The following is a 14,668-nucleotide window of genomic DNA, read 5'->3' as shown; positions in this document are numbered from 1 at the left end:
ACATGTTCCTGTTAGGCCTTTTTTCTTTGAGACAAGGTGTCGGTCACCCAGGCTGGAGTGCAGTGGTGCGATCTCAGCTCACTGCAGCCTCTGCCTCCTGGGCTCAAGCAATTGTCCCCACCTCAGCCTCCTGAGAAGCTGCGGAAACTGGCACGTCCCACCATGCCTGGCTTTTTTTTTTTTTTTTTTTTTTTTGAGACGGAGTCTCGCTCTGTCGCCCAGGCTGGAGTGCAGTGGCCGGATCTCAGCTCACTGCAAGCTCCGCCTCCCGGGTTTACGCCATTCTCCTGCCTCAGCCTCCCGAGTAGCTGGGATTACAGGCGCCGCCACCTCGCCCGGCTAGTTTTTTGTATTTTTTAGTAGAGACGGGGTTTCACTGTGTTAGCCAGGATGGTCTCGATCTCCTGACCTCGTGATCCGCCCATCTCGGCCTCCCAAAGTGCTGGGATTACAGGCTTGAGCCACCGCGCCCGGCCTGCCTGGCTTATTTTTTAAATTTTTTGGTAGAGATGGGTTCTGCGTTGCCCTGCTAAGACTTTGAAATAAGATACAAGGCCGGGCGCGGTGGCTCAAGCCTGTAATCCCAGCACTTTGGGAGGCCGAGGCGGGTGGATCACGAGGTCAGGAGATCGAGACCATCCTGGCTAACATGGTGAAACCCCGTCTCTACTAAAAATACAAAAAACTAGCCGGGCGTGGTGGCGGGCGCCTGTAGTCCCAGCTACTCGGAGGCTGAGGCGGGAGAATGGCGTGAACCCGGGAGGCGGAGCTTGCAGTGAGCCGAGATCGCGCCACTGCACTCCAGCCTGGGCGACACAGCGAGACTCCGTCTCAAAAAAAAAAAAAAAAAAAAAAAAAAAAAAAAAAAAAAAGAAGTAAGATACAATAGTGAAATAAATGAAGGTTATTACTCTCACGGGAGTGAAAGGTTGAAGGTGTGGTATAGAGTAGAAATGTGCGTGATTCTGCAATCTAGTTTCCATCCTCCCTACCTTGCTGGCTTATGGCTAACTCCTTGTAGGAAATGCTGTCAGCGTCACCTAAGCAGGCTACAAAGCTGCTTGTCAGAGCAGGACAGTTTATGTGAGTAGCAAAGACAAAAAAAGTCTTGTCAGTGCAAGTATTGGGGGTGGAAGGTCAACCCATTATGGGTAAAATACAAAACTAGGCATGATAGCTTTTTTTTTTTGAGACAGGGTCTCACTGTCACTCAGGCTGGAGTGCAGTGGTGCAAATGTACATGTTTCAGGCCTTTATTTAGTTACGAGACTTCAGATGGAGTCTCGCTCTATTGCCCAGGTTGGAGTGCAGTGGCACAATCTTGGCTCACTGCAACCTCCGTCTCCCAGGTTCAAGTGATTCTCCTGCCTCAGCCTCACGCAAAGTTGGGACTACAGGCGTGCACCACTATGCCCGGCTAATTTTTGTATTTTTAGTAGAGACGGGGTTTCACTATGTTGGCCAGGCTAGTCTCAAACTCCTGACATCAGGTGATCTGCCTACCTCGACCTCCCAAAATGCTGGGGATTACAGGCATGAGCCACCACACCCAGCCTATTTTTTTTTGAGACAGAGTTTCGCTTTTATTGCTCAGGTTGGAGTGCAATGGCGCAATCTTGGCTCACTGCAACCTCCACCTCCCAGGTTCAAGTGATTCTCCTGCCTTAACCTCCCAAGTAGCTGGGATTACAGGCATGCACCACCATGTGTGGTTAACTTTTTTGTATTTTTAATCAAGATGGGGTTTCTCCATGTTGGTCAGGCTTGTCTCGAACTCCTGACCTCAGGTGATCCACCTGCCTTGGCCTCCCAAGTGCTGGGATTACAGGCATGAGCCACCACACCTGGCCTATTTATTTATTTTTGAAACACAGTTTTGCTCTGTTGCCCAGGCTGGAGTGCAGTGGCACGATCTTGGCTCACTGCAACCTCCAACTTCCAGGCTCAACTGATTCTCCCACCACAGTCTCCTGAGCAACTGGGACTACAGGTGTGCACCACCACACTCGGCTGATTTTTGTATTTTTGGTAGAGACAGGGTTCACCATGTTGCCCAGGCCGGTCTTGAACCCTTGAGGTCAAGTGACCTACCTGCCTCGGCTGCCCTCCCAAAGTGCTGGGATTAAAGGTGTGACTCGCTGCACCCAGCCATGATAGCTTTTCTTACCTCTCATTCTGGTCACCTCTTATCCCAGATAGGTTTATGTAATCTGCTTGCTCTCGATTTTTTTTTTTTTTTTTTTTTTTTTTTGAGACGGAGTCTCACTCTGTCGTCCAGGCTGGAGTGCAATGGTGTGATCTCAGCTCACTGCAACCTCCATCTCCCAGGTTCAAGCGATCTCCTGCCTTAGCCTCCCGAGTAGCTGGGACTATAGGCACATGCCACCACGCCCGGGTAATTTTTGTATTTTTAGTAGAGACAGGGTTTCACCATGTTAGCCAGGATGGTCTCAATCTTCTGACCTCGTGATCCACCCACCTTAGACTCCCAAAGTGTTGGGATCATAGGCGTGAGCCACTGCACCCGGCCTTGAATTTGTTGTGAAACTAAATATGTGAGTGCAGAACTTGCAATGAATGGATGAACCATAGACTAATATGAATCAAAGGCTGCTATTAAATTCTTAGGTTAAAAAAATAACCTCTTGGCCAGGCCTGGTGGCTCAGGCCTGTAATCCCAGCACTTTTTTAGGAGCCTAGGACAGGAGGATTGCTACAGTGAGCCATGATCATGCCATTGCACTCCACCCTGGGCAACAGGGTAAGATAACATCTCAAAAAAAAGCCACCCCCTAAAACCAATTTGTTTGGAAATTCCGAATGTCCCTCAGAATTTATCATCCACTATGTTCTTCCTTAGCCACTGTAAGCTACATCCGAGTACCCAGGCAGGAAGTTTGAAGGTGGCTTTTGATTTCTAATTAGGATATTCAGACTCCAGCATCTCAACAGAAAATATGCAGAGACATTCTATCAACTTGTGACATACCAGGGGTACATGAATATTCAGGGCTCCACACTACTATATAATGCTGCATTTCTTGGTTTTATTTGAAACAGTGCATATTTTTAGCATTTTATGGTAGGATTTTACACTTGTCATTTACACAAATTACAAGGTTCTGCTTCAAGTTTTTAAAAAAAATTTAAAAATTCAGCCCATGTGCAGCACAAGAATATGCAAAACTACTTTACATTATACACACTTTTTATCAAAGGAGATACAAAATTCTGGCTTGTAGTTTTAGACAAATACAAGAAGCTTCAAACTAGACACAAAGGGTTAACATTAATTCTCAAATATAAGTCTGCACTTTTGTGTTGTAGTTCTCTGAGATGTGAATACCAAATTCCAAGGGATTTTTGTTTTCCTTCAAAAAGGAAAACTAAAAAAATTCCCGTAAACAAGTCCCTCCCCATCAGCTTGATCTTTCTACAATCCTGCTCTTGCTTCCCTTAGTGCCAGACACTTGCATCATGTTACAGAATTGGGGTGGGCCATTTACATCAGACAAAGACCAGATCCTTTTGAGTAACTCCTCTCCTGCAAAAATCTAAACAAGAATGTATTGATGCAGATAGTTCTGCTACATTTTGTTTAATATGATGTAACTCTTGGTAATCTAGTAAACTGACGCCGGGAAATTAATCAAAGGGAGGAAGAGACAAAGGTCCCTATCAATGCACTTTTTGTTGGTGACACATTGGAAACCTTAGGAATCAAGTTGTCTGATGCTAAGAGAACTTCAATCTCTTTCTAAATAGAACACACCTACTGACCGCTTGAGGGACTTCTCTGATACTTATGCATAGATACTCTTTTTCAGCATGTTGGAGGCAATATTTTATACTTTCTAAAGGGTTCTGAAGAGGCAATAAGGAAGAGTAGGGCTTTTTCTGCCCCTGTAAAGGTATCGTTTTCTATCATTGGTATCCATTGTTCCCTAAGCATCTTCTGATACCTAAATGTGTGTATATGCATATTTAAAATAATTACCCATCTTTCAGTCAATCAATACACAGCCAACTCTTGATTATCTATGAGAAACGTAAGTGACATTTACTCTCAAACTTCACTCTAACAGAATCATCCACCTTTGATACACTTCATTGTTTTACATCCCATGTACACTACAGCCTATCAAGACCAAGTTATAACACAAATGTTGTTTCCTCTGACCCATGCTAGGAATGTGTAAGGAAATGGAGTGAGCACATTCTGCTAGGGCTTTGCAGATCACCCTACAGTGGACAATGGGGGCAGGATAGAACTCTGGACATGAGAAAAGACAAATTTCACGTTCTTCCAGAATCAGGTCTTACATGCCTTCGTTATTTTGTTCTAAGTTTATGATTAAAATTAAAAACTGAGGCATAGTCACTATTTTATATAGATAATGGAGAGTTGACTGTCATCATGTAATGACTTTAGCTCTTTAACATGAAAAAATTCACAAGAAAGCATATGATAAAAAGATTAAAAAGACTGCCATGACATCTAGAAGCATTTATTTTATGCAAAAAACTTAAATATGATTATGTGTACACAAAAAGTGCACACATTACCTATGCTGAACAATGCTGAGACATAATATATTGATGCAAGTTTTCTAAAATAAACATAAAAATGAGCCCAGACCATCAGACAAAAGCAAAACACTTATTTCCCAGTAGCACAATGCTGAAAATTGATAGCAATCCTAAAACACCTCCAACTTTCCTTACAAAGCTGCCAAAGTCCAACTATTTTTTAAAAATTGACTTTTTTTTTACATTAATAAAAATCTGGTGACAAACATTATAAAACCAAATGCTGGACAGTCTTTACTCCTTTAAAATTCCAAATATTCCAACATAATCACAGGAGTAAAAACCATTTTAAAGTGATACGTTTTATGAAACAAACAACAATATGTACACTTATTGCAAATTATATTAAACTAAAATGAGGGGAAATCAAAATATGAACTGTTTACTACTTGCAAATCAATAATTTTAATTATTTTCTCACTCTGATAAAAATCAGAAAGCAACATTTATAAAATTGCCACCACATCACTTTTCATAGCAGGGAACCGAAATCTGTACATCTCATTTTTGCAGAAAAGTAGGCAGGCAGAAAGAATTATACATAAAAGTTTCCAAAAGGAAAAACAAAGAAATATTTAATCTGATCTCTTTTCTTTTAAAAAATTAATTCAGTAGACTTCTATTTTTTCCTGTGTAACATGGGAATTCCTGGCTCTAAAATGGATGAATTTTCATTTCAGTGTCAGTGTAAAGACATCTTGTTACTTTCTTTAAAATAAAAACTGCAGCGTGGAAATTAATGGTGTATTACGCATTTAAACTCCAGATAGGCAGGAACTGGAACCAAGTGTTAAGCAATTTGCTTAATTATTGACTTTTCATAAGAAAAGTCTAGGGGAAGGGGGAGAACAGAGTTGCTTTTAGCCTCTCTCTCAAGAGTTTCTGCTGTACATTTCCATCAGAGGACTTGTGGTCATGTGAAAAGGAAGTAATAGTTTCTGTAGTTTTCAAGGCAGAGAGTGTGTGTTCTGAAGTAAGCTTCATTTTCTGTTCAGGGACATTTGTGAATCCAGGTTTTTGCAGAAGCTGGAGCCTGCTTCTGTTTGGCCTTCATTTTCTCCCTCTGCGAATGTGTTTTTACCTTAGGGATAAGAATAGAATGCACAGTTAGAAAAGATATGGAGAAGATATAAACCAAACTAAAATGATTTCATTTCTATAGTTATTATACAAAAAAAATTTTTTTTTTAAACTTAAGCATCAGGCTCTCCCTCTTGTCACTCAGGCTGAAGTGCAGTGGTACGATCATAGCTCACTCAGCCCCAACTCCTGGATTCAAGTGGTCCTCCACGCTCAGCGTCCAGCCTGAGCCTCCCAGATCGCAAGGACTATAGGCACACACCACCATCGTTGGCTAATTTTTAAATTATTTGTACAGACATAGGGTCTCATTATGTTGCCCAGGCTGGTCTTCAACTCCTGAGCTCAAGTGATCTGGGAATTCACTATGCTTCTCAGATTCACTACGGGGATTACAGGCATGAGTCACCGTGCTTGGCATGTTATCTAAAATCCTTAAAAAGTTTTTTCATTTTTTCACCTGAAACTTGGTTTAAAGAGCCTTTCCCTAAACTATATAAAAACAAAACACCAATAAAGGAGTTTTTGTTTTCAATGACAGTGCTGCTATCCAATGCCCTATTTGCTTACAACAATAAAAGCTATTTATGACACTATGGCAAAATGAATTTATAAGAAGCAAAATAACTTCCGAGACTCCTGAGCTGGGTAAACATATACGTTTTAGCATACTAAAAACACCCCAACCAAACCAGGAGGAAAAATCAGCGGTTTTTTTTTTTTTTTTTAAAGAGATAAGGAGGAATTCCCCCATCGCATTTCCCTAATAGGGAGGGAAATTCTGATCCCTGGAAGCACAGGAGAGTGGGACATGGCCTCTTTCTCAACTCCTCTCACCTGCTCCTCTTTGGGAGGAGGAGGAACTCATCTAATAGATGCGATTGGGAAAAGGAACGAGCATGTTGGGTTTGGCTTCACCAAGATTTGTTCTTTTGCCCTGAGAAGTGCATTCTGGTTTGTCTGTGGCTGTTCAATTCAGCGGCAAGGCATTAGCAGCCCAACTTGCCTAATTCATTCCACATTTTTATTTATTTATTTATTTAGTTTTTTGAGATGGAGTCTTGCTCTGCTGCCAGGCTGGAGTGCAGTGGTGTGATCTGGGCTCACTGCAAGCTCCGCCTCCCAGGTTCATGCGATTCTCCTGCCTCAGCCTCCTGAGTAGCTGGGACTACAGGTGTGCACCACCAGGCCCGGCTCATTTTTTGTATTTTTAGTAGAGACAAGGTTTCACCATGTTGGCCAGGACGGTCTTGAACTCCAGACCTCATGATCCGCCTGCCTTGGCCTCCCAAAGTGCTGGGATTACAGGCGTGAGCCACCATGCCTGGCCCATTCTACATTTTTAATCAGCCTGATCAAAAAAAAAAAGACTGTCTCCTTTTCAACAAATTTTACACCTAAAAGAGAAAGAAAGATATATTCCCAAACTCCTTTACTATGTACATATTTTATAAAGGTAACAATGCCAAAAGAGCTAAGTGATTATTACAATTCATATAGAGACTATTAGTGATTATTATAATTCATAGACTATTAATTTGTTATACTATTTGAAGCAATTTTAACAATATGCTATTAAAGCTTTTTTTTTCCTTTCCTTTTTTTTTTTGAGGCGGAGTCTTGCTCTATTGCCCAGGCTGGAGTGCAGTGGCATGATCTCGGCTTACCACAACCTCCACCTCCCAGGTTCAAGCAATTCTCCTGCCTTGGTCTCTTGAGTAGCTGGGACTACAGGTGTGCGCCCCCAAGCGCGGCTAATTTTTGTATTTTAAGTAGAGATGGGGTTTCACTATGTTGGCCAGGCTGGTCTTGAACTCTTGACCTCGTGATCAGCCTGCCTTGGCCTCTCAAAGTGCTGAGATTACAGGCGTGAACCACTGTACTGGCCAAATAATTATTTACAAGCTGCCTGCTATACTTTCAGGAAGCTTCCCCTTCCTAGCCCTGAGTCCTCTGTATTTCCTGGGCTGCTCTCACAGACTTGTGAAAGACCCAGGTCACTGGAAGAGCCTCCTGGACTTGATTCTATGTACCAAGATGTACCAAGATGAATTGCCATCACTGAAAGCACTTGGCTTCTGAAAAATTTCATGTTATTTTGAGAAAAATTCACTTGTTACTAAAAAAAATTCATACTGAACTAATATATAGATGTTTAACACATGAGGATACACACTTGAGGATATATACTTAGGGGTTAATTTTGAGATATGAACCCACATGATGGGAGGAAACTTCAATATACAAATGAGCACAAAAACTCAGTAAATTCTTTGCTTTAAGAAAAACAAATTCTAAGATCCTTGAACACTCCCACACTAAGCATGCTAAACAAAACATGTTAATCCAAAGACTAGAAACCCACAGTCTGTTACCCTACAGATATTCTGTTTAAATTCAGATTCCTCAGAAGTCATAAATTTGGGGTTATTTTTCCACTGATGTTTATTGACAAGCTCATCTTCAAGGAAGAATTTGGCCTTAACTGTAAGCAAAACATACTCAAGAATCAGCAAATCTATTCAGAACATATTTTCAATTTAAAACATTAACTGTTTGCCCTTTGAATGATAGCCTTAACACAAAGAGGCAAAACAACTGAACTAAACTACTGAAATGACCATTCCTTCACCGGAAACTCAGAGACCCAACACTAATGTCCAGCTAATACTGTTGACTGTTCCCTGACCACAGTGAAAATGGCTGATTTTTATTGGTTTTATTGGGTGAACTAAACTAATTTTTGCAAAAGGACTAACAAGTCCAAATGCAGCCCAAAACATAAACAGGACTACTTACTGAAACCCACATACATGCAAATAGCTGAGAGAATACATTTACCACAAAAATCCGATCTAAAAATTCTAATGTTAACTTTACAAGTTAAAACCCTCAGCATCAACTCCCAGCTAAAACTGAGGCCAGTAGGATTTTGCGTATCCTCTCTCTGTTTTGGTGGTATAAAGTATCCTTGAACCATATAGGCAGGAATCAAGCTAAAAATAAACATTATTGACCTAATGTTGTGAGTAAAAAAACCTAGTAAGAGGAATTCTACAAGGGTTAGCACTTGCCACATATTAGAAGTTATGGCTGTGGTATTAAAATGGCTCTAGAAGCTTAACACATCAGAAATCTATCTAGAAGAGCTGAAGATGAAATGAAGTTAACAAACCTAAAGTGTAAATTGTAGTTGGCATATACTAGGGCCTCAAAAATGATTTTCACTAATTAATGATTAATCATAAAATATGATAGCAAATACCAAGTAATACAACTGGACAAGCTTTCTGGAGGTGGTGCTGGTGTGAAGTACCACTCTGGGGGGGATTCTGTACTCAGATCGACAAAAGAGCACCTATAAAAGACTGGGGTGAGGTTAGGAGGTAAGCTCTTTTAAGCTATTACTGCAGAGTTGTGATCAGAGCAGGAAATGATCATCTGGGAAGTGAAAAATAAAGCAAGTGAAAGGTGTGGAGAATCATGCAAGGAAAAATAAGACTGATAAATTGGGCATCTGGGGTTAGAATGCAGACACACAGAGAAGCACAAGTGTGCCAGGCCTTATTTATCAAGTAAAACCCAGGGCTGAACTTAGTGCAGCAATCCACATCAGACTCCACAAAGTAAGGCCCTTAAGGAGAGCTAATTCTATCATCCTAGGTTCATCTGTAGCTCAGTAATGTGTTTGACTGCTCTCAGGTTTGGCACCTCTATGTCTTCTCTTACCAGTTAGTTGGTTGAAACTGTAATGATATAAAACCTGAACAGGATGATCCTCACCAGGTCTCACGAAAATGCAGGTGGAATGTCAAATCACTCACAGGGAATACTAGCAGTTTATGAGAGCTATGTTTAGAATCTTGTAGCAAGGTGGAAGCTGCAGTTCCACATGAAATAAAAATAGTTAGCACTTTCAGGATTTTGACCATTCAACTGAAGGACATTCAAAACATCAGCTGAGGCTGGGCGTGGTGGCTCATACCTGTAATCCTAACACTTTGGGAGGCTGAGGTGGGTGGATCACGAGGTCAGGAGATCAAGACCAGCCTAACCAATGTGGTGAAACCCCATCTCTACAAAAATACAAAAATTAGCTGGTGTGGTGGCACACACCTGTAGTTCTAGCTACTAGAGAGGCTGAGGCAGAAAAATTGCTTGAATCCAGGAGGTAGAGGTTGCAGTGAGCCAAGATTGTGCCACTACATTCCAGCCTGGGTGACTCCATCTAAAAAAAAAAAAAAAGAAGAAAAGAAAAGAAAAGAAATTTCTGGCCAGGCACGGTGGCTCACGCCTATAATCCCAGAACTTTGAGAGGCCGAGGTGGGCGAATCACCAGGTCAGGAGATCGAGACCATCCTGGTTAACACGGTGAAATCCCGTCTCCACTAAAAATACAAAAAATTAGCTGGGCGTGGTGGCGGGCACTTGTAGTCCCAGCTACTTGGGAGGCTGAGGCAGGAGAGTGGTGTGAGCCCAGGAGATGGAGCTTGCAATGAGCTGAGATGGAGCCACTGCACTGCAGCCTGGGCGAGAGCGAGACTCCGTCTCAAAAAAAAAAAAAAAAATCCAAATACTACATAAATTAATAAATTAGAGGAGAAACACAGCTGCAGCTACTGTTGTGAGCAGTATGTGAGGCAGACCAGATAATAAGTGACATGCTGGGATCTTAAGCCATGCCCTGTGTAGCACTAGCCAAGTGACCTGAGCAAAGTCCTTTCAGGTCTTCATTTCCTTACCGCTCATATAGTGTGGTACTTGCTTCATAATGGATGTTGGCAGGTCAGATATCTGCTCATAAAACATTTCCTACTGTCACTACTAATACAGATGCCAGGCACCTATCACTCAGGCTGGAGTACAGTGGCACCATCATGGCCCACTGGAGCTATGAACACTAAGGCTCAAACAGTCCTCCTGCCACAGCATCCCAAGTAGCTGGGACCACACAGGTGAATACCACCATGCCTGGCTAATTTCTTTTTAAATTTTTTGTAGAGACAGGGTCTTGTTATAGTACCAAATACCATTTGAACTAATTTTTGTTAATTTTCATTTTTTTGAGACAGAGTCTCACTCTGTTGACCAGGCTGGAGTGCACTGGCATGATCTTGGATCACTGCAACCTCTGCCTCCCTGTTTTAAGCGATTCTCCTGCCTCAGCCTCCCAAGTAGCTGGGATTACAGGTGTGTGCCACCACGCCTAGCTAATTTTTGTATTTTTAGTAGAGAGAGGGTTTCACCATGTTGGCTAGGCTGGTCTCAAACTCCCGACCTCAAGTGATCTGCCCGCCTAGGCTTCCCAAAGTGCTGGGATTAAAGGTGTGAGCCACCATGCCCAGCCCATTTGAACTTTTAATTTTTAAAAGTTTAACTTTTTTTTTTTTTTTTTGAGACGGAGTCTTGCTCTGTTGCCCAGGCTGGAGTGCAGTGGCCAGATCTCAGCTCACTGCAAGCTCCGCCTCCCGGGTTCAGGCCATTCTCCTGCCTCAGCCTCCCGAGTAGTTGGGACTACAGGTGCCCGCCGCCTCACCCGGCTAGTTTTTTGTATTTTTTAGTAGAGAAGGGGTTTCACCGTTTTAGCCAGGATGGTCTCGATCTCCTGACCTCGTGATCCGCCCGTCTCGGCCTCCCAAAGTGCTGGGATTACAGGCTTGAGCCACCGCGCCCGGCCAAAAGTTTAACTTTTAATTTAACTTTTAATTTTCACCCCAGTCTTGTTCTTGGCATTGGGTGTTACATTCAATTAAAGTATGCCACTTTCAAAAACATCTGATCTATCTCTCGGTTTTCCTCTCTGACCCTAAAATGCAAGGATATTGTTCGCATATACTACCAAAAGAGGTGAAAAAGATGAGTAGAGTTGATCTAATTTAACTGGTGATTATTTCAAATAAACTACTGTTTTTACTTAGTTACTAAAACTGTGTTCAGCTGGGTGCAATGGCTCACGCCTATAATCCCATTTATATAAGGGATCAAAAGCTATATAGCCCTTTATACCTGGGTTCCCTCCACTTTGAGGAGGAAATGACAGTACTGGGGAGAATGACAGTACTAAGCCACATAGAGTTGTTTTTGTTTTTTGAGATGGAGTCTTGTTCTGTCATCCAGGTTGGAGTACATGGTGCGATCTTGGCTCACTGTAACCTCTGCCTCCTGGGTTCAAGCAATTCTTCTGCCTCAGCCTTCTGAGCTGGGATTAGAGGCACGTGCCACCATGCCCGGCTAAATTTTGTGTTTTTAGTAGAGAGGGGATTTCACCATATTGGTCAGGCTGGTCTTGAACTCCTGACCTCGTGATCTGCCCGCCTTGGCCTCCCAAAGTGCTGGGATTACAGGTGTGAGCCATCGTGCCCAGCCATAGAGTCGTTTTAAGGATACCATGGGTTCACAAACAAAGAGCTTATTATTGAGCTTGGCTTATAATAAGCACTATATTACTGTTAGCTGTTTTTTAACACAGTAAGTTTTAAAATTGTGATAAAATATATATCAAATACAATTTATCATTTTAATAATTTTTAAGTACAGAGTTTAATGGCATTAAGAATATAAAGGGACTGGCGCGATGGCTCACACCTGCAATCCCAGCACTTTGGGAGGCTGAGGCAGGCGGATCACCTGAGGTGGGGAGTTCAAGACCAGCCTGACCAACAGGGAGAAACCCCGTCTCTACTAAAAATACAAAATTAGCCAGGGTTGGTGGTACGTGCCTGTAATCTTAGCTACTAGGCAGGCTGAGGCTGAGGCAGGAGAATTGCTTGAACTGGGAGGCGAAGGTTGCGGTGAGCCAAGATCACACCATTGCACTCCAGCCTAGGCAAGAAGAGCGAAACTCGGTCTCAAAAAAAAAAAAAAAAAAAAAAAAAAAAAAAAAAAAAAGAATATTAGGGGTCTGGCTGCCCAACACAGTGAAACCCATCTCTACTACAAAAACAAAAATTAGCCGGGCGTGGTGGTGCACATCTGCAATCCCAGCTACTCAGGAGGACGAGGCATGAGAATCCTTGAACCCAGGAGGCAGAGGGTGCAGTGAGCTGAGATCTCCCCATTGTACTCCAGCATGGGTGACAGACCAAGACTCCATTTCAAAAACAAAACAAAAACCCAAAACAAGAATATAAGGGGTCTTCAAAAAGTTCATGGAAAATGGATGTTATGAAATAATTATGCATGGATTTCAAAAATTTTTTTTTTTTTTTTTTTTTTTTTTTTTGAGGCGGAGTCTTCACTCTGTCGCCCAGGCTGGAGTGCACTGGCACCATCTCCGCTCACTGCAAGCTCCGCCTCCCGGGTTCGCGCCATTCTCCTGCCTCAGCCTCCGGAGTTGCTGGGACTACAGGCGCCCGCCACCGCGCCCGGCTAATTTTTTGTATTTTAGTAGAGACGGGGTTTCACCGTGTTAGCCAGGATGGTCTCGATCTGCTGACCTCATGATCCGCCCGCCTCGGCCTCCCAAAGTGCAGGGATTACAGGCGTGAGCCACCGCGCCCGGCCAAAAAAATTTTTTTTTTGCACCAAAATAAACTCATACTAACTTGTTACATCTCAACAGGATCTAGTATGAAGCACTGAAAATGTTTGAAAAGTTTGAGGGCGGGGGCAGGAAGACTGCTTGAGTCCAGGAGTTTGAGACCAGCCTGGGCAACACAGCAAGACTCAAAAGATTTAAAAAGAAATTAGCCAGCCATTGTGGTGCACACCTGTGGTCCCAGCTACTTGGGAGGCTGAGGCAAGAGGACTGCTTGAGCCTCAGTGCTCTCATAGAACAAAGTGACCCATGATGGTGCCACTGCACTCCAGCCTCAGTGACAGAGTGAGACTGGTCTCTCAAAAAAGTTGTGCAGAGACTGGGCACGGTGGCTCACGCCTATAATCCCAGCACTTTGGGAGGCCAAGGTGGGTGGTTTGCCTGAGGTCAAGGAGTTTAAGACCAGCCTGGCCAACATAGTGAAACCCCATCTCTACCAAAAAAAAAAAAAAAGTAAAATAAAATTAGCTGGGTGTGGTGGCGGGTGCCTGTAATCCCAGATACTAGGGAGATGGAGGCAGGAGTATCGCTTGAACCTAGGAGGCGGAGGTTGCAGTGAGCTGAGATCGTGCCATTGCACTCCAGCCTGGGCAACAAGAGTGAAACTCCAACTCAAAAAAAAAAAAAAACAAAAATGTTTGAAAAGAGTCCCTATCAGAGCAATAGGAATTCTGCTAAAATTGATGCAAGAAAAGCATCAAATGTCTGGTGAAGCTTGGGTACAAGAATGGTGAAATCATTGATGCTTTAGGAAAAGTTTATGGGATAATGCCCCAAAGAAATCAGTAGCTTAAAATTGGTAAATTTTGTGTGTGTGTGTGTGTGAGACAGGGTATCCTCTGTCAACCAGGCTAGGGGGCAGTGAGGAAGTGGCATGATCATGGCTCACTGTAGCCTTGACCTCCCAGGCTCAGGTGATCCTTTCACCTCAGCCTCTGAAGTAGCCAGGACTATAGGCACACACCAGACAACTGGCTAATTTTTCTTTTTTTTTTTTTTGTAGATATGGGGTTTTGCTGTATCGCCCAGGCTGGTCTCAAACTCCTAGGCTCCAGTCATCTGCCAGCCTCAGCCTCCCAAAGTGGTAGGATTATAGGCATGAACTATGATGCCCAGCTGGATAAATTGCTTCAGGAAAGGTTGAGCCGATGTTGAACATCATGCCCTCCACATTAATTTATGAGGAAAAAAATTCATCTTGTTTTTGCCAATTCAAGAGGACTGACAAAAAAAGCAGAAACAATAGTCAACACTGTGGTCATTTCAATTGGTTCAGCTTACAAAATTCTGACTGAAAAATTAAAATTAAGCAAGCTTTCTACTCACTGGCTGTTAAGACCCTTTGCACCTAGATCAGCTGTAGACAACAGCAGAGCTTTTGATGGAAAGTCTAGACAAGTAGGATCAAGATTCTAAAGCACTTCTTCAAAGAACTGCAATGGGAACTGAAACATGACTTTA

General features: G+C 42.7%; 2 protein-coding genes across 2 annotated transcripts in view; both read right to left on the bottom strand.

The window, feature by feature from the left end:
• SMIM14 (small integral membrane protein 14) overlaps positions 1 to 14,668 on the bottom strand; it is a 720,432-nt gene that overhangs the window by 272,740 nt on the left and 433,024 nt on the right. The window lies entirely within an intron of this gene.
• PDS5A (PDS5 cohesin associated factor A) overlaps positions 3,028 to 14,668 on the bottom strand; it is a 171,758-nt gene continuing 160,117 nt past the window's right edge. Inside the window, exon 33 of the mRNA XM_050790334.1 lies at positions 3,028 to 5,671. Coding sequence (XP_050646291.1) covers positions 5,668 to 5,671 — 4 coding nt within the window. The 3' untranslated portion in view covers positions 3,028 to 5,667. The remainder of the gene's footprint in view (positions 5,672 to 14,668) is intronic.

Source organism: Macaca thibetana, chromosome 5 (assembly GCF_024542745.1).
Source record: "Macaca thibetana thibetana isolate TM-01 chromosome 5, ASM2454274v1, whole genome shotgun sequence".
Lineage (NCBI taxonomy): Eukaryota > Metazoa > Chordata > Mammalia > Primates > Cercopithecidae > Macaca > Macaca thibetana.
This window is presented reverse-complemented; position numbering and strand designations above follow the sequence as displayed.